General features: G+C 40.3%; 1 protein-coding gene across 5 annotated transcripts in view; it reads left to right on the top strand.

Annotated features, from left to right (window-relative positions):
• The window catches only part of SCMH1 (Scm polycomb group protein homolog 1), a gene marked incomplete at its 5' end in the record, with an annotated part of 94,241 nt that overhangs the window by 48,927 nt on the left and 18,412 nt on the right, over positions 1-26,902 (top strand). For 4 of the 5 annotated variants that reach the window (XM_080690778.1, XM_080690777.1, XM_080690781.1 and 1 more), the window contains 3 exons: positions 9,480-9,712; positions 13,900-14,026; positions 25,571-25,771. In XM_080690778.1, the coding sequence (XP_080546904.1) occupies positions 9,480-9,712; positions 13,900-14,026; positions 25,571-25,771 (561 nt within the window). The remainder of the gene's footprint in view (positions 1-9,479; positions 9,713-13,899; positions 14,027-25,570; positions 25,772-26,902) is intronic. The other variant, XM_080690780.1, reaches the window with a different exon arrangement.

Genomic DNA, 26,902 nt, shown 5'->3' with positions numbered 1-26,902 from the left:
CTCACTGTAGAGGGCATAGGTCCAACAGTGCAACACATAGGCACAAATAAAAACTTTCTCAACAAGACCCCAAAGGCACAAGAAACTAAAAGGCCAATCAATACATGGGATTGCATGAAACTGAAGAGCTTCCGTTCAGCAAAGGAAACTGTCAAAAACCTCAATTGAGAGCCAACACAATAGGAGAGGATATTTGCAACATACACCTCCAATAGAGGACTAATATCTAGAATATACAGAGAACTCAAAGACACTCAACACTGAGAAAACAAAGCATCCAATAACAAAATGGGCAAGCGAACTAAATAGACACTTCACGAAAGAAGAAATTCAAATGGCCAATAAATGCATGAGCACATGCTCAACATCATTGGCAATCAGAGAGATGCAAATCAAAACTACCCTGAGATTTCACCCAACCCCAACTAGAATGGCAATCATTCAAAACACAAACAACAAATGCTGGCAAGGATGCGGATGAGTGGGAACTCTAAAACATTGTTGGTGGGATTGCAAATTAGTGCAACCACTTTGGAAAACAGTATGGAGACTCCTCAGAAGAACAATTCTACCATTCAATCCAGCAATACCTCTTCTGGTATCTACACAAAAGAAAGGAAACCAAACTACCAAATTAATGCATGTGTATCTATGTTCATAGTTGCAAAATTCACCATAGCCAAACTATGGAACCAACCAAGATGTCCATCAACAGATGAATGGATTACAAAACTGGGATATGTACACAATGGAATTTTACTCAGCCATTAGAAAAACCACAATTACATCATTTTCAGGGAAATGATGGAACTGGAGGACATGCTAAGCGAGGTTAGTCAAAAAATAATAAATCGGATGCTTTTTCTAATATGTGAAAGCTAAGGAGAAATGGGTCATAGGAGGAATGTTAGATGAAAAAGGAAATCCTATAGAGGAGCAAACAAGACAACCTAAATGAGGGGATGGGAGGGGGGAAGAAGGAAATTCTCTAAAGCACACAATGTACTTAAGATTGTAGCTTGGAGGTAGAATGCCCCTGGGTTCTATTTCCAGTACTGCAAAAAAAGAAAAAGTGTCTTAAAAATAGTGACCTATAGTCGCTATTTCTATTGCTGTCTTCCATTCTATTCTCTCCTTAGCCTTCTCTAATTGCCCTTCATCCCCATTGGTCCAGTGAAGCTGCTCTTACCAAGAACACATCCACCTTCCTCTCAACAAAGCCTTCTTTGTGCTCCCCATGCACAGCCTCTTAGAAATTTTCAGCACAGTTGATCACTCCCTCCTCCAGGAAACACCACTGTTGCTTCACTTCTGGGACCTCACACTCCCCGTCTTTAGTACCTTTGTCAGTGCCTTGGCTTCCTCTCTTGCCCTTGGCTGGCGCTCTCCACCTCCCAGCTCTGGTGGTTAGAGTGCTTCAGGGCTCAGTTCTGTTCTACATATTCTCTAAGTGATTTTATGTCTTTATATACTGTCTATATGCTAATAACTACCAAAATTATATCTCTTTTGTTGCCTTCCTGTGAACTTCATGTTTGTTGATCATCTCTAGAGATCTAAAAGTCATTTCGAGCATAAAATAGTCAAAAGATTCTTGATTCCCAAACTGATATCTCCCAAATCTACTTCTCCTTAGTTTTCTTCATCTTGGTAAATGACTGAAAATTCATCCTGAATTGTTCCTTCTCTCCTGCTGCTCATTTGATTTTGCAGGGATATCTGCTCTGCTATACCTTGTATTTATCCACTTCTTTGTACCCTCGTGTATCACTTTAATTTTACCACCATCATCTCTTATATGGGCTTCTACAAACTTCTCCTGATGTCTCTGTTTTTTTCTTGCATTTCTAGAATCCATTCTTCACAGAGTATCCAGGGAAACTTTTCTCAAAAGTAAATTAGAAGCTGGGCATGGTGGCACATGCTTGTAATCCCAGCATTTGGGAGGCTCAGACAGGAGGATCCAGGTTCACGGACAGCCTCAACTACTTAGTGAAGCCTTTTGCAATTCAGTGAGACCCTGTTTCAAAATATAGAATAAAAAATAGGGCTGGGGGTGTAGCTCAGAGGTAGAATACCCCTGGGTTTCATCCCCAATACTGCAAAAAAAAAAGTAAATTAGAGTCAGGCGTGGTGGCACACGCTTTTAATTCCAGTACTTGGGAGGCTGAGACATGAGGATCACAGGTTCGTGGCCAGCCTCAGCTACTTAGTGAGGCCCTCTGCAACTTGGTGAGACCCTCTTTCAAAATATAGAATAAAAAATAGGCCTGGGGTGTAGCTCAGAGGTAGAATGCCCCTGGGTTTCATCTCTAGTACTGGAAATACACTTTTAATCTAGTACTTACACTCTAGTGTAAGTTTAGTGTAAGTTTTCTAGTACTTTACACTCTAGTACTGGCATACACTTTTAATCCCAGTACTTGGGAGGCTGAGACAGGAGGATCACAGGTTCGTGGCCAGCCTCAGCTACTTAGTGAGGCCCTCTGCAACTTGGTGAGACCCTGTTTCAAAATAAAGCCTGAAGCCGGGCATGGTAGCACATGCTTGTAATCTCAGCATTCGGGAGGCTGAGACTGGAGGATTGCGATTCGCGGGCAGCCTCAGCTACTTAGTGAGGCCCTCCACAACCTAGTGAGACCCAGTTTCAAAAAAAAAAAAAAGAAATAGGGCAGGGGGTGTAGCTCAGAGGTCAAATACCCCTGAGTTCCATCTCCAAACCCACAATAATTAATTAATTAATTAATTAATTAAAAAATAAAGCATGAAAAATGGGATTGGTAGTATAGCTCAGAGGTAGAATACCCCTGGATTTAATCCCCAGCAAAGTGTGTGCACATGCGTGCACACACACACACACACACACACACACACACACACAGCCTGCCTCTGGACAATCAGTGATGTTATTGAGTTCTGAGAACTCCTAGCTGTAACATTTTTTAAATACTGTGTGTGTGTGCCCTCCTTTCCTGCGGATTGAACCCATGACCTCACTCATGCTAAGCATGTGTTCTACCTCTGTGTTACACCACAGCCTAAATTTATTTCATCATCAATAGTGGACATTTGGATTATTTCAAGTTTTCAGTTATTACAAATAATACTGGTCTGAGCATTATTTTACACGTGTGCTATTGTACCTGGGCAAAAATTTCTCAGGAGTTTACACCTCAGATTGGAATTGCTGAATCATAGGGTATATCCATCTTCACACTGCTTAGATAATACATGCAGTGCCTTCCAAGGAAGTCTTTCGAACAGGCCACAGTTGGCATCAAATATTACCTACTAGATAGTCAGTTTGCAAATTTTGTCAGTTATTCTACTATTCTCATTCTCTCTCTCTCTCTCTCTCTCTCTCTCTCTCTCTCTCTCTCTCTCTCTCTCTCTCTTGATATTGACAGGCCAGTTGTTTTGTCAAGCATATGTCAATTTTGGTTTCTCTGATTCAGGAGTACTGATTTGGGGCAGAAATAGCATGTATATGGTATCTTGATTGTCCTCATATTAGTAGACACATAATGTCATTGTGTCCCATTTGGGGTGATGTTAACTTTGATCACTGGCTGGAGATGCTGTTTTGTTTTTGTTTATTTTGTTTTTGGTGGTTGTTGTGTTTTGAGGGGTTTGGGTTTTTATTGGTTGTTTTGGTTTGGTTTGGTTTTTGAACCCAGAAGCATTAGACCCCCAATTTTTTTCTTTCTTTTTTTTTTTTTTTTTTTGTACTGGGAATTGAACCCAGAGACATTTTACCTCCAAGCTACACCCCAGCCCTGTTTTATTTTTATTTTGAAATAGGGTCCTGCTAGGTTGATGAGAGTTTCACTACTTGCTGTCCTTGAACCTGCAGCCCTCCTATCTCAGCATCCCAATTACTGGGATTATAGGATTATGCCACCATATCTGGCTTATTTTATATTTTAAGACAGAGTCTTGCTAAGTTGCTGAGAGTCTCACTAAATTGCTGATATTGGGCTTGAACCTGGAACCCTCTTGTCTCAGCCTCCCACGTACTGGGATTATAAGTATGTGCCACCACACCTAGCCCTTTCTCTCCTTCTTAGAACATTTTTCTCTTGACTTCTGAGACTCCCCATTTTCTTCTGGATTCATAGGCCATGCTTTAGTGTCCTTTGCTGGCTCCTCTTCTACTCCTCAGTTTCTAAATATCATAGTATCTCAGAAACAGTCATTTTCTCCCTTGACCACGTATTCACATCCTACAAGATCACATCCAATCTCATGGCTTTACATACCAGTTATATTATATACTGATGATTCTTAAATTTTTATCTCTAGTCCTAGCCTCTCCCTTGAATTCTAGAATCAAACATAAAACTGACTGGCTAGCATTTCCATATTTTGATCTAATAGGTTTATCATAAGCAACATTTTTAGAAACCAAATTCTAGATTTCCTTCTTCAGTGTTTTCCAACTAGTAAATAGCATTATTATTCTACCAGCTGCTCAAGCCAGTAACAGTGGACCATCAGTGACTCCTGACTTTCATTAAATAGGATTTTCACTGAATCTGTTTAGTATGATCTTACACTTCTGTATCCTGATTCACTGACATTCAGTTATATCAGCTCTTCCTTCTAAGTGTGTCCTGAATCCAACTTCTTCTCATCTATTTCAGTAGCACTGCCTCATTCTAAAATTCCAGTTTACCATTATCTTTTCAGTTTTCTTCTGTTTTTTTTTTTTTTTTATATTGTTAAGTTCATTTCCAGCGCTTGGTTCCTCTTAATCAAAACCCTAGCTACCCAATCCTTTCAAAGATATCTTACTATTCTATTTCTGTGGGTTAGTTTTTCTGTTTTCAAACACCATGTAAAAGTAATCATAATAGATACTCTGGCTTCCTTTGTCTACCATTTTTTCTTTGAGATTTAGCAATGCTGTTGCACATAACTGAACTTATTTTTTGTTTCTGCTTAGTATTCCCCTGTATGAATGCCACATTTTTTGTTTGTTTGTTTGGGGGTTTTTTTATATATTAGGGATTGAACAGGGGGCATTCTGCCTCCCTGTTTTTTATTCTCTACTTTGAAAGAGGGTCTCGCTAAGTTGTGGAAGGCCTCACTAAGTAGCTGAAGCTGGCTGTAAACCTGTGATCGTCTTATCTCAGCCTCCCAAGTACTGGGATTACAAGTGTGTATCACTATGCCTGGCTATATACAGTGTTTTTAGAGTCCATTTTTCTGTTGGGCAATTAAGTTGTTTCCAGTTTGCTTCTTTATGAAAAGTGCTGTGATAAATATTATAGTGCGTTTTTTTAGTGGTCATATCACTTGTCTTTCTTGGGTGTATGCCTAAGTGTTAGAACTGTTAGCTGATAGGATGTACAACTAAGCAGTTTTTCAGAGAGATTTAGATCCCCACCAACAATGTCGAATTCTAGTTGTTTCACATTTTCATATGCCTTTTGGCCATTTGTGCATCCATCCTTGTGTGAAGTGCCTTTTGAAGTCTTATCCAGTTTTTTGTTTTTTTTTTGTTGTTGTTGTTGTTGTTGTTGTTTTTTTGGTTTTTTTTTTTTGGTGGTACTGGGGTTCCTGGAAGCCCTTCTACCTCTGGGCTACACTCCCAGACCTATTTTATTTTTGGAAACAGGGTCTCTTATGCCAGCTGGCTGGCTTCGAATCTGCGAGATCCTCCTGTCTCTGCCTCCCAAGCGCGGGGATTACAAGCGTGCACCACCACGCCCGGCTTATCCAGTTTCAAAATTAGGTTGTCAGCTGAGTGTAGTGGTACATGCTTGTAATCCCAGTACTTGCGAAGCTGAGACAGGAGAATCACAGGTTTGCAGCCAGCCTCTGCTACTTAGTGAGGCCCTTTACAACTTAGTGAGACCCTGTTTCAAGATAAAGATAGGGCTGGAGCCACAGTTCAGAGGTAGAATGCCCCTGTGTTCAACCCCCAGTTCTGTAAAAAATAAAATAAAATTAGATTGTCAACCTTATTATTATAATTTTAGCCCTTTTTATAGACTGTAGATATTATTTTTCTGACATTTGTGTTTCATCTCTCTGGATTTTTAAAAATTTATTTATTTATTTACTCTTCTTGTGGTACTGGGATTGAACCAGAGGCATCTTACCTCTGATATACACCCCCTAGCCGTATTTTATTTTTTATTTTGAAATAGAGTCTCACTATATTGCTAAAGGCCACACTAAATTGCTGAAGCTGGCTTGGAACCTATGATCTTCCTATCTTAGCCTCCCAAGTACTAAGATTATAAGAGTACACTACTACGCTCAGCTTCTTTGTAGATTATCTTAATGTTGTCTTTTGAGGAACAAATTTTTCCGTGTGTGTGTGTGATACCAAGGATCATACCAAGGGTTTTGTGCATGCTAGGCAAGTGCTCTACCACTGGGCTATATCCCTAGGCCAGAAATTTTTCTTTTAATGAAGCTATATGTTAATGTATTCTTTTATAATTTGTGCTTTTATGTATTATTTAATAAGTCTTTGCCTAACTCAAGTTTTGAAGATATTCCTCTCTTTTTTTTTCTAGCTGATGTTTTTGGCTTATGTAAGAATTTTTATATCTAGTGTGAAGTCGGATTCGTGTCTCATTGTTTTTTATATGGAAAGGCTCAACACAATTGTTATAGATGTCTATGAAAATTTCACTGTAGTAGAGAACATATTCAGCATCTTCTATCTGTCCTCTGTGTAGTTTATTAACTGGTCTCCTTAGTTCTATTTGAACCTCCCTCATAGAGAAGTAGAGTGGTCATTTTGTTACATTTTGTCACTCCCCTGCTCAGTGGCTTCCCTTTATACATAGAATATGTTCAGTTCATTTTCAGTCTGTAGAATCATACAGTCTTACTACTGCTCCTCCTCTAACTTAATATTCCCTCTAATATCCTTGGTCTCAATTCCGGCTGTACTGGCCTCTTTTCTCATTCCTCAGACACACTTAAGATGTTCCCATTTCAGAATCTTTTTTTTTTTTTTTTCCCTTTGTGCTACTGGGGATTGAACTCAGGGGAATTCTACCTCTGAGCTACAGCTACAGCCCATTATTATTGTATTATTTTCTTTCTTTCTTTCTTTCTTTCTTTCTTTCTTTCTTTCTTTCTTTCTTTCTTTCTTGTGGTACTGGGGTTCCTGAAAACCCTTCTACTTCCGAGCTATACTCCCAGAACTATTTTATATTTTTATTTGGAAACAGGGTCTCTTAAGCCAGCATGGCTGGGAACCTGCACGCTTCTCCTGTCTCCACCTCCCAAGAGCAGGGATTACAAGTGTGCGCCACCACACCCAGCATTATTCTATTATTTTGAAACAGGATTTCACAAGTTGCAGCAGACCTCACTAATTTGCTGAGGCTGGCCAGGAACCTGTGATCCTCCTAACTCAGCCTCCCAGCTACTGGAATTACAAGCATAAGCCACCACGCTCAGCTCTCTCCTCTCTCTCTCTCTCTCTCTCTCTCTCTCTCTCTCTCTCTCTCTCTCTCTCTCTCACACACACACACACACACACACACACACACACACACACAGAGGAGAAGTTTATGTGTGTGTTTTGCTGAGGATTGAACCCAGTGGCCCAGTGGCATTCTACCTCCAAACTACACCCCCAGACCTTTTTTTGGGGGGGTTGAATAGAAAAACCTCACTAAGTTGCTGAGGCTGGCTTTGACCTTTGATCTAAAGTATTGGGATTACAGGTGTGTGCCTCCACACCCATCTATACTCTCTTAATTGGAATGTTTTCCCTTAAATTTTTATAGGCTGTGCCTTTGCCTCATTTCAGAGCTCTGGGTAAATGTCGTCGTCGTCGTCGTCGTCTTCTTCTTCTTCTTCTTCTTCTTCTTCTTCTTCTTCTTCTTCTTCTTCTTCCTTCTTCTTTCTTCTTCTTCCTTCTTCTTCTTCTTGCTCCTCCTCCTCCTCCTCCTCCTTCTCCTCCTCCTCCTCCTTCTTCTTCTTCTTCTTCTTCTTCCTCTGTCTTCCTTTCTTTTTTTTTGTGGTACAAGGGTCTTTCTACCTCCGGGCTATACTCCCAGACCTATTTTATACTTTATTTGGAAACAGGATCTCACTAAGTTGTTGAGAGCCTCACTAAGTACCTGGGGCTGGCTTTGAACCTGTGCCATCCTCCTGTCTCAGTCTCCTAAGCACTGGGATTACAAGCATGCGCCACCACGCCCAGCTTAAATGTCTTCTCAAAGAGGACTTTCCAAACCAGACCTGCCCACACCACAATTTTGAACTTCCAGCCTCTGGAAATATGAGAAAATATATTTCTGTTGTTTAAGCCACTCAGTTGGTATTTGTTATGGCAGCCCTCATCACTGGCCTTTGCCACTTTCTATCACTAATAACAATAAAGATACCCTTTACTACATGAAAAAAAAATTAAAGGCCTCCTCAGTCTCGTCACTCTGCACTTATCAGTACTTGACATTACACTGCATATTTGTTTGGGGCTTTTTTTGTTTGTTTTCTATCCAACTAGGAGGTAAGCTTCATGACAGTAGAAACTATATGATTTTTTTTTCACTAGTCCATCACCAGGGCTTAGAACAGTGCATAAACTTTAGTAAGTGCTCCATAACTACTTGTGGAATGAATTAGATATCCTCTATCTCAAAAAAATATCTGAATATAAGAAGAAGATGAATGATTGGAATAAAATGAAGAAAAATTCTAACAAAAAAATTCTAACAGAATCCTTGGGAGGGGAGGGCACTAACTGAATGGGGCATGGTCATAGATGTCTTCAATAGGGGGTAGCTCTGGATGGAGTGTTGAAAACTGACTTGATACATATCTCACCAACAACAATAGATAGCTCAGTGTATGGGGCTATGAGATAGAACATGAGGGTAGGTAACCAAAAATGACATCAGATAGAACTGCAGGGCAAGGCAGGGCAAAGGCACAAAAGCCTTTGGAAACTAGAATGAAGAATTTAGACTTAAAGGTAATTGGCAACAAAGGTTTTAAGGTAGGGAGACATGCTATCATATTTATATTTCCATGTGTTTCACTACTACTTAATCATGCTAAAATTCCAGGTAGCTTGATATCAACTTAGTTCTTAGGGCTTAGTTTCTAAACAGAAGTCTTTATCTCAGCCATGGCATAAACTGGAGAAGGCATCATTTTCTCTTCTGAGCCGAACATCTTCATTCTCAGGAAGAGAAGATTGTGGATTTCTAAGAGTGGTTCCAACCCAGAACCTATTGTTCTGATCATGCTTTTCAAATTAGACTTAGGTCGCAATACTTCTCTAAGATACCTTGGCGAGAAGTTTTTAATATTTTTTCTACATCTGCTAGAAATAATTTAAAATCAATTCCATCCAATCTAAATTAAATTTTCTTTTGGGATTTTCTAAACATTTAGGTCAAATACAAGGAAACTAACTTCCTGAGGTAAACCCTTTTTTTCCTGTCAGGGACGGGAACACCAGGAATGACATGATAGAATGAGTCTTTTTCTTGCAGTTGTGATTCCAAAGAATCCCTACCCTGCATCTGATGTGAACACTGAGAAGCCCAGCAACCACAGCAGCACCAAAACTGTCTTGGAACAACAACCAGGGCAGAGGGGACGTAAACCAGGAAAGAAGCGGGGCCGAACACCCAAGACCCTTATTCCCCATCCTATCTCTACCCCATCCAAGTCAGCTGAACCTTTGAAATTTCCAAAGAAGAGGGGTCCTAAACCTGGCAGTAAGGTAGGTAAAAATGTGGGTTTCCAAGAAAGGGATAACAGGCTATAAAAGAATATTCATCCATATCCATTCATCTGCAAAAAGAGCTATCTAGCCTTTTTCTCCATCTATGTATGACTTTAAAAGGAATAGCCTAGATTGTCATCTCTTGTTGTCTGCTTAGGTGGGAGCTGGTAATATTAGATAGGATGGTGGACATAGGAAAACAATTTTTTACTTTGAAAGTTACTCACATTTGAGGGTATCCTATTCTAATGTCTTTAGCTAGAAGGCTCAGCCATTTGTTAACTTCTCCAGAGTGGATGCCCAACATGTAAACAGAAAGAACAAAATGATTCTATAAATGTATTTCTTTTGCTATCCCTACCCCTTCTTTAGGGAAAAAAATTGAATACTTGTTTAGTGTCTCACTCTATTAGATGCCATTACATATGTATGGTCGTCACAAAACCCTGGAAGGTAATGTCAATGTTATTTTATTAGTAGTAAATTGACATACATGTGAAATGATTTTCACATAGCTAGTAAATGGCAAAGGCTGCATTGACTGGTTCCAGATCTTCAATTTCAAGGTCACAGCTGCCCTACCACATATTTATTCTTTCCATTTCCTAAGGGACATAATACTTACATCTCAAGTTGGAAAGGGCTTCCTGAATCAAGCTCCTCTGAACACTGTTACTGAAACTACTACCTCTGCAGTGTGCCAGGTTTTCATGGGTATCTAGCTTCCATAGGGAAAACACTGATGTGAAAAGAGGGTCCCTCAGCAGCTTCTCTGGGGCCCCTTTTAGCATCACCTCCTTCACTCCTTTCCAGGGAATTTTTCAGAATCTCCTTCCTAAGCTGGAATACTTGAGTTCACATGTGGAAATGATGCCCAATCCTCCCTGAGAAGTACATTTCATCTCATATTCCTACCTAGGATTGGTTTGTTGGTCTTTTTGTTTTGTTTGTTTAGTAACTCTAGCTGACTTTAATCCTTATAGAACAGAAGTTCCTTCAAGGTCAATAATCTAATCTTTTCTTTTTCTCCTGCAGTACCTTGTATTTCTATCTCTTGGGAAGTATTCATTATATGCAAAATGGGTGGGTGGATGGATGGATGATTTTAGTGATGATGTTGCCAAATTCAGTTGTCTTTTATTTACTGGCTTTGAATTCTTTTTTTTTTTTTTTTTTTTTTTTTTTTTTTTTTTTGGTACTGGGGGTGAAACTCAGAGGCTTTCTACCTCCGGGCTATACTCCCAGACCTTTTTTATATTTTATTTGGAAACAGGGTCTCACTAAGTTGCTGAAAGCCTCACTAAGTAGCTGAGGCTGGCTTCGAACCCGTGCGATCCTCCTGTCTCAGCCTTCCAAGTGTGGGGATTACAAGCGTGCGCCACCACTCCCAGCTGGCTTTGAATTTTTAATGTCCCCTCCTAATCTTTCTGTGTAACATATAATGCTGTTCCTGACCTATTAGCCACTAACTTCTAACCTGGGTCCTAATTCATTTTTATCTTTATTATACTCCTCTCATTCTTTTCTGAAGACCCTAAGAGTGTCAAAGCCAGAGAAGCCATGCTTATGACAATATGGACACATCTTGAGAATAGGAAAAGGAGGGATAAAACTATCTGGAAGACTCTAAAGACAAAACCAGAATCAATAAGCAGAAACTCAAACAGAAGGTCTTTGTCTCAAAATAAAATAAATAGTTAATTCTGTCTCAAAAATGAAAATAATGAGCTCCTGGCAGTAGAGATATTTTATAAAGGACTAGGTAACTCTATAGGAGAGATGTTTTCAGGGAGAAGAAGGTCAAAATATTGGATAGATGGTTGGATTAAGTGGCATTTAAGATCCTTCAAGCTGGGCATGATGACATACGCCTATAATCCTAGCCACTCAGGAGACTGAGGCAGGAGGATCACAGTTTGAGGTCAGCCTTACCAACTTGGTGATATCTGTCTCATAATAAAAATAAAGGGCTAGGACATATCTCTGTGGTAGAACATTTCTAGGTTCAATCACCAGTACTGGGGAAAAATAATCTTCAAGACCCAAAAACTATGATGCTTACCTCTATTCTACTCTCTTAAGAAGTCTTTTTTTTTGTTGTTGTTGTTGTTTTTTTTTGGGGGGGGGGATTGTTTTGTTTTGCAGTACTGGGGATGGAACTCAGGGGCAATCTACCTCTGAACTATACCCCTAGACCCACTTTTTATTATTTATTTTGAAACAGGGTCTCACTGAGTTGCAGAGGGCCTGACTAACTAGCTGAGGCTGGCCACGAACCCAAATCCTCCTGTCTCAGCCTCCTACATGCTGGGATTACAAGCATGTGCCACCACGCCCAGCTTCTTAAGAAGTCTTGAACATAGTAGACAAAGTCCACTTTCTTTCCATCCGTCTTGAAAGCCATCATTTTTATAGTGTGTAATATCCTGTATTTTATGTCATAATATTTGACTCCTTTATGCCTCTTCCTATTCTTTTGCCTGCTCCTATTAAAGTATATGCCTTCCATTTCACCCATGAGCCTTATATTCCTTTTTTAAGCAAAATTTTTTTTAAAAAAGCTTTGAAGCCAGTTCAAATGTTATTTTGAAACATACCTTCCATCTTTCTGCTTTCTTCTACAGTATTCAGGTACCTAACTCACCAGGATTGTTCCTTCAGGAACCCCACAAAATCCTGTAACCAACTTATTAAGGTTTAGCTAGTACTTTCCTTCTTTTCTGGTGCATTACTTATTTGTATTTTTACCTTTAGTAATATCAGAAAATATGAGCAGATGTCCATTTCTGAGGAGGGTTTTCATGATGGCTTTCCCAGGCAAGGCCATCTTACGTTTGCCTGCTAGCACCTTTAGACATAACTCACAGCAGTGGACCCTACATTGGACAATTATTAAAAGGGAACTTCTGGATCTCTATGATGTTTGTGTTTCCCTTGCAATGAAAAGGATTTTAGAAAACTTTCTTGGAACCATCTGAGATCTTCTTGAACAGCAAGATAGATTTCTCTCAAATTCTCTTTATTATTCCCTCATTATTGGTGATCTACACTGTATGCTTCATGAAAAACATAATTACATACCATGTGTCATGCCAGGAATGGTACTCAAAATGAAACGCCAAGGAGCTCAAGGAGCTCCAGGCTAATGGGGGTACCAGTATACAGACATAATGACATCATTAGATACCATGAAAGATACAGTAATTAGAGGAAAGATTCCCAGATGAGCAGAAATATGAAAACAAAAGAAGAAAGGTCATTTTTAGGCAGAAGGGGCAGCTTAATATTGAAAGGTATGGACCGAGTACAATTACAGGATTTTTAGAGAAGTGATATATTTTGAGATTACTAGAGTGGAATGTATAAGAAATGACAGGTAGTAACCTGAAGAGGAGGCAGGAAAGGAAAGAAGTTTGTAGAATTAGAAGGGTCATTTCCATTTTTATAAGGAGAAAGTACAGAGTAGATAGGAGAATCACAGGTTCAAGGTCAGCCTTAGAAATTTAGCAAGACCCTATTTTAAAAATTAAAAATTAAAGGGCTCGGGGTGTAGCTCAGAGATAGAATGCTCCTGGGTTCAATTCCCAGTATCAAAAGAAAAAGGGAAATACAAGTCACGTCAATGAAGACTTATGCCATAGCATATATATGTATATTTTTTGCTTTAAACTGACTAGTTTATAAGGGATCTGGAATTTTGTGTAATGCTGAATCTGATATAAAAGTACACTAAGCTTGCTGGGCGTGGCGGCGCACACTTGTAATCCCAGCATTCGGGAGGCTGAGACCGGAGGATCACGGTTTGCAGACAGCCTCAGCTACTTAGTGAGGCCCTCCGTAACTTAGTGAGACTCTGTTTCAAAATAATGAATAAAAAACAAGGCAGGGGGTATAGCTTTGAGGTCGAATGCCCCTGAGTTTCATCCTCAAACCCACACACAAAAAAATACATTAAGCTTTAGCTCTGAAGATCAAAATCTTGGACATAGATTCAGAAAATGTTTACTAAGCATCTGTGATATGTATATCTTTGGGCCAGATAGTGAGTGAAAAACAAAGATAAAATATAGTACCATCTGCAAATATATTTTTGTTTTATGGGTGAATTAAGTGCTAGGAATAGAGGAATGAGAAGACAAGTTACCTTTTATGGGTAGCAAACTTTTCCCCATCCATTTTGACAGAGGAAACCTCGGACTTTGCTGAGCCCTCCACCCACCTCACCAACAACCAGCACCCCTGAGCCGGATACCAGCACTGTTCCCCAAGATGGTGCCACCATCCCCAGCTCAGCCATGCAGGCCCCCACAGGTAAGAGCAGAAATGGGACTAGCTGCCACAGGCCCTTTACCTTTAGTAATATCAGAAAATAGGAGCAGATGTCCATTTCTGAGGAGGGTTTTCATGATGGCTTTCCCATGCATCTGCACTGCCTTTGTTTTATACCAGTAACTATCCCCTATCTACTTGTAAACTTAGGTAGAATCTTTTTAAATATTTCATCTTTGGCATTTGAAATAGCCTCCAAGAAACTTTCATTCTGTCAAATAATCAAAGAAACTTGGGTAAGTGTTCTATTAACTCACTGTTGGGTAGCTGGGGCCACTTAGGGGGGATAGCAGGAGGCACCAGAGCTCCCTGGCCCTGTTCAGAGTAATACTCATCCTCCATAGTTAGGCACGCTCCCTTCTTAGTGATCTTTTCATCTTCCAGCATTCTAGCATTCCAGTCATGCTGCCACCACTCAGATTTGTAGGAAACTTCTATTTCTTTGAAAATGATCATTGATGGGGTTCAACTTTATTACAATGAGAGTGAGCTTGATTTTGGAGAACAGATAATAAATTATTTCAGAGCAGTTTTTCAGGGCAAAATCTGGTGTCTAAAAGGGGTGGGTAATCAACGTGGAGAGGGAGGGAGGGAGGGAGGGAGGGAGGGAGGGGGAGAGAGAGAGAGAGAGAGAGAGAGAGAGAGAGAGAGAGAGAGAGAGAGAGAGAGATCCTGTTTCATAAACTAAGAGTTATACATATGCGCTCCCATCTTATATATGAATAGTCTATGAATATAACTAAAAGAACTTTACCTTTAAAATCAATACACAGCATCCCAGTGGGTAACTATAAAGAGCAATACTCATTTTTATGTGTAAACTAAGATGCATGTGTGAGCCGGGCATGGTGGCACATGCTTGTAATCCCAGCATTATGGAGACTGAGACTGGAGGAGCGTGGTTTGCAGATAGCCCCAGCTACTTAGCAAAGCCCTTTGCAACTCAGTGAGACCCTGTTTCAAAAAACAAAAAGAATTTAAAAAATAGGACTGGGGCGGTGTAGCTCGGAGGTTGAATGCCCCTGGGTTCCATCCCTAGTACCAAAAGAAAAAAAAAGATACATGTGTGAAACTTTGCTCAGTTACTCTATGGATACTTTACCTTTTTCAGGAATATCTAAGCAATTAGAATGATCCCTATATAAGTTAGGGTGGTCTTTCTCTTAGAAGGAGTAGAGTATGTCTCTGCCCAAATCCTAAAATGTTAGAGCTAGAATAGAAGGCCCAGCCATAGTTTTCCTTCCAAATAACCTGTAAAAGATTGCATAACCTGCCAAAATGTGTATGTCCAACTCTAATCAGCATCCTATCACATGATTTCTCCAAATATGTCATCTGCAGAATTCTAGCTCCAGCCAGTATTTGGGTTTTCTTAAGTCATAGAGTGTCAGATTCATCAATAGTAGCTTTTCCCCTGAACTCCATGGATTAGAAAGTAAGGACATTTTCCAACTTCACAATATGCTCACCTAGATACTTTTATAGCTGCTTGATTTAGCTTCTGTCATTTTAGAAACTACCTAGTAGTCAAGATGTCTTTTCAGTAATATCTAGAAGACCCTCATTATTCCTTTTTTTTTTTTTTTTTTTTTTGGTACTGGGATTCCTGGAAACCCTTCTCCGGGCTACACTCCCAGACCTATTTTATATATATATATATATATATATATATATATATATATATATATATATATATATATATTTTTTTTTTTTTTTTTTTTTTTTTTTTGAAACAGGGTCTCTTAAACCAGCATGGCTGGCTTCGAACCTGTGTGACCCTCCTGTCTCTGCCTCCCAAGCACGGGGATTACAAGCATGCACCATCATTCCCGGCTTCAGTAATCCTGAAATGTGATGAAAACCATCTCTCTTGCATCTCTTCTTGGGTTGGCATCTCTCCCTTGGCCATAATCTCAAGGCCCAGGATGAGTAGAAATCTACCACGTGTGCCGGTGTGGCCTCGTGCCAGGCTGCCTTTACAGAGTGCAGGGTCACCTCTCTTGACTGGGCCTTGGCTCACTCTAACCTTGACCTCACTTCTGTGTGAGCCTCAGTTTGCATTCCAATACACAGTGTACATTGTTGTACATTTCTCTCAAAGTGCTGCTTCTGTTGTGTTCCACAAATATTGATGCTTTATTCTCATTTTCATTTAGTTCAAATTACTTTTTAATTTTTAGGATAAATTTTTTAATTTCTCAGGATATTCCCTAGAGCCATGTGTTATTTAGAAGTATGTTGTTTGCCGGGCGTGGTGGCGCACGCTTGTAACCTCCGCGCTTGGGAGGCCAAGACAGGAGGATCGTGCAGGTTGGAAGCCAGCCTGAGCTGGCTTAAGAGACCTTGTTTCCAAATAAAATATAAAATAGGTCTGGGAGTATAGCCTAGAGGTAGAAGGCCCCTGGGTTCCATCCTCAGTACCACAATAAAAAAAAAAGTATGTTGTTTAATCTTCACATATTTTGGGATTTTCCACTTATCTTTCTATTACTAATTTCTAGCTTAATTCTCTTGTGTCTTCAGAAAAGGATGTTGTATGATCTGTTCTTTTACATTTTTCCAGGTGTGTTTTATGGCCCATAATGTGGTCTGTCTTGATGAATGAATGTTCGATGTGAGAAGCATGTGTACTGTGCTATTGGATGAAGTAGTTGACAGATGTCGATTTCAGCCAGTTGATTAATAGTACTGTTGAGTTCATTTATGCCTCTCCTCATCTTCAGCCTGCAGGATGTAGGATGTATCCTTTTTTTTTTTTTAGGTACTGGGGATGGAACCCAGGAGCATTCTTCCTCTGAGCTATACCCTCAGTCCTATTTTTTATTCTTTATTTTGAAACAGAGTCTCATTGAGTTGCAAAGGGCCTCACTAAGTAGCTGAGGCTGTCCACAAACCATGATCCTTCTGTCTCAGCCTCCCGAAAGCTGAGATTACAAGTGTGCGCCACATGCCGGGCTCTGGATGTATCCATTTCTGCTGGAGGGGTATCTAAATCTCCAGCTGCAATAGTAGACTCACTTATTTCTCCCTTTAAGGGTCTGCCTCATGTATGTTGGCGCTGTTGTCAGGTACGTGCATATGGAGGATCGGTATGTCCTCTTGCAAAACTGAACTTCTTATCATTATGTCATACCCCTCTCCTCCCCTGATACTTTTTCTTGCTCTGAAAAAGTTGCTTGCCTCAAAATCAGTTCTGTTTAAAATTAATATAATCACTCCTGTGTTCTTTTGAGTAACATTAACATGATACTGTCTTTCTCTATCCTTGATTTTTAATCTATATGTGTATACTTATAGTGGGTTTCTTTACAGACATTTAAATCTTGTTTTTCAATCCAATCTAGGATTCTGATTTAATTGGTGTATTTAGACCATTGCTATTTAAAGTGATTATGGATAAAGATGGATCAGTGCCTACCATAGCCTTTTTCCTTGTTCCTGTATTTTTCTTCTACCTTTTTTCTACGTTTTGTAATTTTTGTTGAGCAATTTATATGATTCATTTCTTTCTCATTTCTTAGCATAATAGTTATTTTTTTTAGTGGTTACCCCAGAGTTTGCAATATATATTTACAACTATTTCAAGTCCACTTTCAAGTAGCACTATATGGTTTCACAGGTAGTAAGAGTAACTTATAAACCTAATTTCTCTTTCATACCTTGAATTACTGTTACTAATTATATTACTTATACATAATCATATTCATATATCTCTAGATACACATAAGTACACAGCCAAATATATTGTTTAGTATTATTTTGAATAAACTTTTAATAGATCAATTTAAAATAAGAGTAAAAGTTTTTATTTTATCTTCACTTGTTTTTTCATCTATACTCTTCCGTCTTTCCTTTCTTTCATTTTATTTATTTTTTATTTTTAATTTTTTAGCACTAGGGATCAAACCTAGGGCCTTGCACATGCCAGACAAATGCTGTACCACTGAGGTACACCCCAAGCTCTTCCTTTCTTCAGAATCCAGGCTTTATCCTATATCACTTTACTTTTTGCTAAAGAAAAGACATATCTACTGGCTATAATCTCTGTGTTTTTATTTCTTCCTCTGTGTCTTTATTTCTTCCTCACATTTGAAGGATAATTTCACAGGGTACAGAATTTTGTTTGGTGGGTTGTTCCTCTCAACACTAAATAGTTCACTCTCCTCTCTTTGCCTGCGTGGTTCCTGAGGTGTTGGTTGTAATTCTTACTTTACTTCTATATGGGTAAGGTGTTTTCCCTTCTTTTTTCATGATTTTTTTCTTTATCTTTGATTTTCTGTAGTTTGAAAATTATATGCCTCGGCAGCTTTTTTGGGTGTGTGTTTGTGCACGCGCGCTCGTTTTCCTGCCTGGTATGCTCTGAGCTTTCTTGGTCTGTGGTTTGGTGTCTGACATTAATTAAGGAAATTCTTAGTCATTATTGCTTCAGTTCTATTCTCTTTCTTCTTCCATTATACGTGTTTCTATAGTTGCCCCACAGTTCTTGGGACTTCTGTTGGACTTTTTGTTTATGTTTTTGTTTTTTAGTCTTTTTCTCTGCTTTGAATTTTGGAGGTTTCTATTGAGGTATCCTCATCCCAGTAGGTCTTTCCTCAGCCATGTCCAGTGGACTAATAAGCTGGTCAAAGGCATTCTTTATTTCTGTTAGTGTTTTGTGTTTTTTTGTTGGTTGGGGGGGGGGTACTGGGGTTCCTGGAAGCCCTTCTACCTCCAGGCTACACTCCCAGACCTATTTTATATTTTTTATTTGGAAACAGGATCTCTTAAGCCAGCGCGGCTGGCTTCAAACCTGCACAATCCTCCTGTCTCCGCCTCCCAAGCGTGGGGATTACAAGGGTGCGCCACCACACCCGGCTCTGTTAGTGTTTTTTGATCTCTAGTGTGTGTGTCCTTTTTTATTTCTTTTTCTTGTAATTTTCATCTCCCTTCTTACATTGCCTGTCTTTTCTCGTATGATTTCTACTTCATCCATTAGAAGCCTTAGCATATTCATCAGTTGTTTTAAATTCCCAGTCTGTTAATTCTAGCATTCCTGCCATATCTCAATCTGCTTCTAATACCTACTCTGTTTCTTCCAACTTGTTTTTTGTCTTTGAGTATAATTACACATTAAATTTTTTTCTTGATAATCGTACATGTATTAGATGAGAGGAGCTGTGGTAACAAGGCCTTTTGTGATGTGTTGTGATAAGGTATGGAAGAGAGGAGTCTTTTCTGTGCTTCTATAATTAGGTCTCCATCATTTGGTGAAATTGTGTCCCCAAGCTATGAACTTAATAATCACCTCTCACGCTCAGGTGAAACAGGGTGGCTAGAGTAGCCTGGAGTGGGGTATTTCCCTTCTACATAGGAGGCTAGTGTGGACTAGAGTTGGTACTTCTCTTCCTCCAGGTCAATTAGGATCTGAAAAATTCCAAGTTTAGATTCTGGCAAAATGGCTTCCCCTGAGGAAGACTTTCTCAAGAAGAACAGAAGTGCTTTGATATTTTTCAAAATGGTTCCTCTTCTTGTCTCCTGCAGGAAGATGAGACGATTTTTCTCTGATATTATGAAAACTTAGCTGAGCTCCTGGAGGTAAAACTCACCAGTGTGTGGTCACCTGCACTCTGTGACTGGGCCCGTCCATGAATTTTTAACTCTTAGACTTATTAACGCTGGCTTCCTATGTTCTTTGGAGTAGTTAAGGTTTTCCTTTCCTGGCACTGGTTTCCACAGAGATTGTTGCTCATGGGTTTCTGTTCCTGTAGTTTGTGACTCTTTGTACTCAACCATCTGTTTCTCCAAAATTGGGGGACAGTGATATGCCCTATGATCTCACTTCTCTGATCTAAGAAAGATTGTTGGGTTCAGTATGTTTAGCCTTTTACTTATTAGGATAGAGTGTTAACTTCCAAGCTCCTTATGTGGCTGATACTTCTCTGATTTTTTTTAAAAGCTTCCAATTCTAATTTCATGAATGCAACAGAAAACCAAAACATGACATTATACAAAAATATCCTTATGAGGATATCTATATGGTAATATTTCCAAAATGAGACAATAAGCACAAAGTATAACATAAGAGATTAATATATTCTATATTAAAATTATGACAGCTCATCCTGGCTCTATGGTAGGATCAACTGGGATGGCTCCACTAGGGCTGAGGATGGCTCATCCACATAAACAGCAAAACTAGAGCTGGCTCCCAGTTCTTTTCTACCCAGACCTCTCCAGGTTCCAAGAATAAGTGTCTCAAAAAACAGAATGTAGAGGCTTCTTTCTTTTAATGCCTGAGCCCCAAACTTAGCATAGTATCATTTCCCCCATATTCTATAGATTCTATATATTAGTCCACCAGATTCAAGAGAGAAATGGACATCCCTCTCAATGGAAGGAGGATCAAAGAATTACAGGCCATATTTTAAAGCCATTTCAGTCTACTCTTTATGACCATAAATTATTTACATTTTTTTCTACTTGAAAAATTTATCCTCCTCCTCACAAGATTCTTTACAATATTCTCACCCTTTTATTACTATAGCATCAAGCACATTGTCCAGGATCTGATCATCTTAAATCAAGTGCAGGTGCACTGAGACCACTGAAGTGAAGTTCCCGGGTACACCTTGAGTGTAGCTCCTCTCCATCTGAATGTCTGGGAACTAAAGAAACGGGTCATCTGCTCACCACATACCCAACAGAAACAATGGACATACAATAACTTCTCCTCATTCAAAAGGGAGAAAAAAGGGAAGACATGCACAGTTGCTGGTCTATAGAAATCCTGGAATCCAGCTGGGCACATGGTGCCACCTCCTTAATTAGTCTAATCTTACTCCCTAGATGTTTTTTCCATGGCTCTTTGTTTTGTCTTCTGAATCAACCTTGCAATGAGCAAACCAAAATGGCTTTCTTGTATATAAAGTCCAGAGAATGAGAGGATATTAGGCACCATCTCTTAAACCTTCTGGCCACCCTGGCAATGCCTCTGCCAGAAGAATTTTCTCATAAATTTGGGGTATTTCTCTACATACTGTCCTGGTTCATTTCTTAAGACAAAAGCCACATCCTCTATGATAAACCCTTCTTGTCTTTGGGCCTCCCATGCAGCTGCAGCTATGGGCCCGTGCCTTTAGGATTCTTAAAAATACTGTTATTTAAGGGGAAAAATCTCAAGGCTTATCCTTAACAATCCTAAAGAGACTTTTGGTCCAGCCGGGCGTAGTAGCACACACTTGTAATTCCCGCGCTTGGGAGGCTGAGACAGGAGGATCACACAGATTCGAAGCCAGCCTCCACTGGCTTAAGAAACCCTGTTTCCAAATAAAAAAATATAAAATAGGTCTGGGAGTATAGCCCGGAGGTAGAAGGCCCCTGGGTTCCATCCCCAGTACCACCAAAAAGAGAGAGAAAGAGAGACTTTTGGTCTGAAAGAGTCATAAGAAAAATATTCTTAGCTCTTTCTGACACAGGACTTTATCATTATTATTCTGGAGTTGATCTTTGGCCCTTTTCTAATTTACAGTTGTTTGCCTTCTGCAAAGTCTGGAAATAAACAATTGTGTTTGTAAACTCTATAAATTCTGGATATGAATGTGTACCTTTTGGGGTGGCTCCTCTCTCATCTTACATTTTATCAGAAGCAGCCTGAAGCCAAGTAGCATTTTATTACTGTATTTGGAAACCTTACCTATTTTTTTTAGTTCATCGGGTATATTTCCTGTTTTCATGTCACAATAGGCAGCAGTCTTAACAAACTTTCAGTCACCTCCTTTTCTCCATTCTCCAATAAGATTTTCCTCACTTTCTTTAAACGCTCACTGGCAGCCTCCCGGAGAACCTGTAGACTTCCTGAAACTCCGCTTGCTCCTTGGGTTTTCACTGACACTCCTTTTGTGCTTCTTTTTGTCACAGTAGCATCTTATGTCTTTTATCAGAATCTGTTCTGATAATCATTTGCTTTTTAATAAACCACCATAAAACTACATGACTTAAAACAACAAGAGAGTCGGGCATGGTGGTGCATACCTGTTATCATCCCAGTTCTCAGGAGGCGGAGACAGGAGGATCACAGGTTCAAAGCCAGTCTCAGCAACTTAGTGAGACCCTAATTCCAACTAAAAAGTAAAATAGGGCTGGGGGTATAGCTTGGAGGTGGAACAACCCTGGGTTTAATCCCTTCCACCACCACAATAACAAGGGAAGGTCTGAGTAGAGAAGTTTGTCTCTATTGCATATGGGTCAGCTGGGGGCTGGAGGATCCACCTTCCCCACATGGCGACTGCTGGTTCTGGCTGTTGGCTTTTCTCCACAGGGACTTCTCAGTAGAGTGCATTGTTTCCTCACACGTGGTAGTTGGGATTCAAGATTAAATGTCCTCAGAAACAGAAAGTACAAGCTTCTGGTCTATTAATCCCATGGGTCCAGAAACAAGCAGAGTGTCAGTCCACCATAATCTGTGGGTCAGGTGTGACAAAAATCAATAGGGGGGGTTAATTTTTTTTTAGGACCATATAAGTCTTCTAAAGATTATATAGTTTTTCCTTTTATATTTAACCATTTAATTCATGTCGATTTTTTTTCCCCCTGTACTGATAATGGAACCCAGGGCTATTCTATTTCCTAGCTAAACTCTCAGCCCTATTTTTTATTCTTTATTTTGAAACAGGATCTCACAGAGTTGCAAAGGGCCTCACTAAATAGCTGAGGCCATCCACAAACTGTGATCCTCCTGTCTCAGCCTCCCAAATGTTGGGATTACAAGCATGTACCACCATGCCTGGCTTTCAGATTTATTTTTTAAATTAATACCAGGCTAGTTATATTTTTCCTTTCTGTGTATTTTAATTGAGGGAAGTTTTACATTGGTAAAATGTGAATTTTTTTCTTTTCTTTTTTTTTTTTTTTTTCTTTTTACAGTACTGGGGATTAAACCCAGGGGCATTGAACCTCTGAGCTATACCCTCAGCCCTAGTTTTTAGTCTTTTTATTTTTTATTTTTTAAATTTTTATTTATATATTTATTTATTTTGGTGGTACTGGGGATGAAACCCTCCTACCTCCGGGCTACACTTCTAGACGTATTTTATATTTTATATGGAAACAGGGTCTCTTAAGCCAGAGAGGCTGGCTTCGAACCTGCAGGATCCTCCTGTCTCGGCCTCCCAAGTGTGGGGATTACAAACGTGCACCACCACGCCCAGCTAGTCTTTTTATTTTTGAAATAAATAGGGTCTCACTGAGTTGCACAGGGCTTTGCTACATAGCTGAGGCTGTCTGTGAACCACAATCCTCCTGAATCTCTGCCTCCTGAATGCTGGGATTACAAGCGTGCACCACCACGCCTGGCCCCTAAATCAAACTGTATTTACTCTTGTATCTTGTTTCTTTCCCTCCAAATGATGTTTTTGAGAAGCACCCATGTAGTTTTTTTATTCTTCATTTACTGCCAAGTGGTATTCCATGAAACAAAATATACCACAATTTGTATATCTGTTTCTTTGTTGATGGCTTTTTTTTTTTTTTTTTTTTTTTTGGTGGTGGTGGTACTGGGGTTCCCGGAAGCCCTTCTACCTCAGGGCTATGCTCCCAGACCTATTTTTACATTTTTTTATTTGGAAAGAGTCTCCTAAGCCAGCGCGTGCAGCTGTCTTCGAACCTACACGATCCTCCTGTCTCCACCTCCCAAGCGCAGGGATTATAAGCCTGCGCCACCACGCCCGGCTGTTAGTTATTTTACTACTCTTTTTATTCTGAGTTTCTGAATCTTTAGGTGGTTTCAGTAGAAGAATCATATTACCAGACATAGGAATCCTCCCTGTTCCTTAACAGACCTCAACTGATTCTTCTATTTGATCTACCTCCATATCCACCTCCAGAGGCACATATTCTGCCACCACATAAGCCTTCTGAAAATTAGGAGGTGAGATAGCTTGATTCTCATCATTCCCCATTCCTGCTTTAGGGATTCAGCTTTCTTGGGTGTGCTAAGCCATATACCCCCTTCTCCCCCCACCCCCGCCTCCTCCATTTGTTTTTGTTTCTGAGATGGAGTCTCTCTGTGTAGCCCAGGCTGGTCACAGATCCCTAGGCTCAAGTGGTCCCTCTGCCTCACCTCCCCAGGTTCTTGTTACTACTTTTCAGCCTGCTTTCCAGCTTCCAAAATGTCGTTGTTGTCTCCTCTCATTATTTGTCTCATCTTAATGATCTTTCAGAAAGAATTGAGTTAAATATCTACATTCAATTCATCTCATTTATGAGTTTTTCCTTTCTTTTTTCTCTCCTTTCCCCATCTGCCTTCTGTTTTCCATTTTCTCTCCATATTGCTTCTCCTTAGATTAGATCAGGGAAGGTGGAGACTCCTCAGAGGGCACCTAGCTCAGTCCTCTCATCTTTACAGATGGTGAACCTGAGACCCAAGGTAGAGAGCAGTACACCCATAGCTCCACAGATACAGAGCGATCCTTTTTGTCTTTAATACAAAAGTAGACTTTTGCCCTCTTATCCTCTTGATTAGTGTAAAAAAAGAAAGTAGCCCTACTCATTGAGAACCTGAAAGGATATCAGGAAAGAGGATCCATTGCTGACAAGGCAGCTGTGAGTCCTCCTCAGAGCCCAAGGAAAAAATTCTGTTTAGGATGTTCTCTATCTCTTGTGCCCCTTCCCCAACACAAGGCCATGTCAGGACAGCAACCAGGAGAGTGGCCAGCTGTCTTGACAGGGTAACCGTGATACACATGAATACATAGATGGTCCTTATAGGCCCTTTTTATTTTATTTTGCGGTACTGGGGATGGAACCCAGGGGCATTCTACCTCCAAGCTACACACCCAGCCCTATATTTTATTCTTTATTTTGAAACAGGTCTCATTGAGTTGCAAAGGGCCTCACTAAGTTGTAGCTAAGGCTGGCCACAAACCCTGATCCTCCTGTCTCAGCCTCCCAAATGCTAGTATTACAAGCGTGCACCATCATGCCCAACCCTTTTAATTTTTTTACTTTTTTTTTTATTTGTATTATTCTCTCTGGGCCAGAGTGTTGCTGTAGAAGATAACAAAGGACCTCTAAAGACTAGGACAGAAAGCAAGGCAAGTGATCAGTGGTGTGACAGTTCTGAGTCCAATACCCACACCAGCACACTTGCTGTTATCGCTCTGGCCCCACAGTTTCTTACACATACAAGGTGAGCGTGCAAAAATATATGAGCCAACCAAGTCCAGAAAATGAAAGTACATAACCTGGGAACTTGTTCAGATTTTCTTTTTAGCACACAGAAGATACAGTGCAAATTCTGTGCCTTGGTTTGGGGTCTGGGCTGTTCTCCCAGCAGGATGCATTCCCAGATCATGCGGTTCAGTCTGGTGGCAACGGTGCACTGACTTTTCTTGACCCTCCACTTTCTATTCCCTGCAGTGTTTCGGCAGCTGAGCTGCTGGAAATCCTAATGGGGACCAGAGCCTGGCATGTAATAAATACAAGAGAACACATCCTCTCACTTCTCTGCCAGATACTCAGTAGAGTTCTTGGATTCTTTGTCTCCTATAGTTTGTATCTACTTGAACAAGAATGGCAGCACAGGCCCCCACTTAGATAAGAAGAAGGTCCAGCAACTTCCTGACCATTTTGGGCCAGCCCGCGCCTCTGTGGTGCTTCAGCAGGCTGTCCAGGCCTGCATTGATTGTGCTTATCACCAGAAGACTGTCTTCAGCTTCCTCAAGCAGGGCCATGGTGGTGAGGTCATCTCAGGTAAGCACCCTTAAGTGGGTGTGGCCTCCTGGCCAGAGGAGCGGGCCTACTCATGTTTTGTTTAATTTTGTTTTGTAACAGAGTCTCTCTAAGTTACTAAGGCTGGCCTCGAACCTCTGACCCTCCCAAGTCCTGGGATTACAGGCATGTGCCACCACTCCTGGCCAACTGGCTGATTCCTGACATCCAGCTTCCTACTTCATAGCTATAGGCTCTGGAGAAATTTGAAAGTATCCTGTTCCTCAAAGAGTCCTCATTTCCAGTTCCCAGGCTCCTCTGAGCCTTCTGCATACCTCTGCCAAGAATACCAGAGCAGACTCTGCCTGAGCCTCTGGATAGGTCTCTCTCCTCTCTCCTTGCTTACTTTATGTAGAAAGTATATGGGCGTGTAGCTTTGCAGGCATTCCAGGAGGAATGCGAGGGGATGTGTTGTGGCAACAAGAGAGCTTCTCTAGACTGCCAGGCCGCTCCACTGGCATTAGGGGACAGGGAACACCTGACCTCTCTCCTTCCTTTATTTTATTTTACCTTATTTTTATTTTTTACAGTACTGGGGATGGAACCCAGGGGCATTCTACCTTCAAGCTACACTCCCAGTCTTTTTTTTTTTTTTTCCTTTATTTTGAAGTAGTGTCTCACTAAGTTGCAGAGGGCCTCACTAAGTAGCTGAGGCTGACATCAAACTTTTGATCCTCGTGTCTCAGCCTCCTAAATACTGGGATTACAAGTTTGTGCAACCACACCCAGCTCTCTCCTTCCTTGACTCCTAAGCCAGGCCCTATACAAGAGAGCTGAATCTCAGGACAGAGAAGAAAGCATCGTTCACTTTCTTTCCTGCTGTGACAGTTTGATTCCATAGCACAGTATATATTGATCTCACTTTTTCTACTGCTGTTCCCCTTCTATTTTCTTCTAAATCCAAAATCCTATTTTTTACCCACCAACCCTATGAAGGCTTAGCCTATAGCCTTTTAGTCTTAACTGTAATGCCATCCCATTATCACCTGTCCCTCCCTAATGAGTTACCATACCAGCTTTAGAAAACCCAGCTGATGTGGAAGACACCATAAATCACCAGACTATTCTTTTAATGAACATTTATTGAGCTCTTACCATATGTCAGAAGTTACT

The sequence above is a fragment of the Muscardinus avellanarius genome (genome assembly GCF_963383645.1).
Source record: "Muscardinus avellanarius genome assembly, chromosome: 3".
Lineage (NCBI taxonomy): Eukaryota > Metazoa > Chordata > Mammalia > Rodentia > Gliridae > Muscardinus > Muscardinus avellanarius.
Note: the sequence above shows the minus strand (reverse complement) of the source record. Positions and strands in the feature narration are given on the sequence as shown.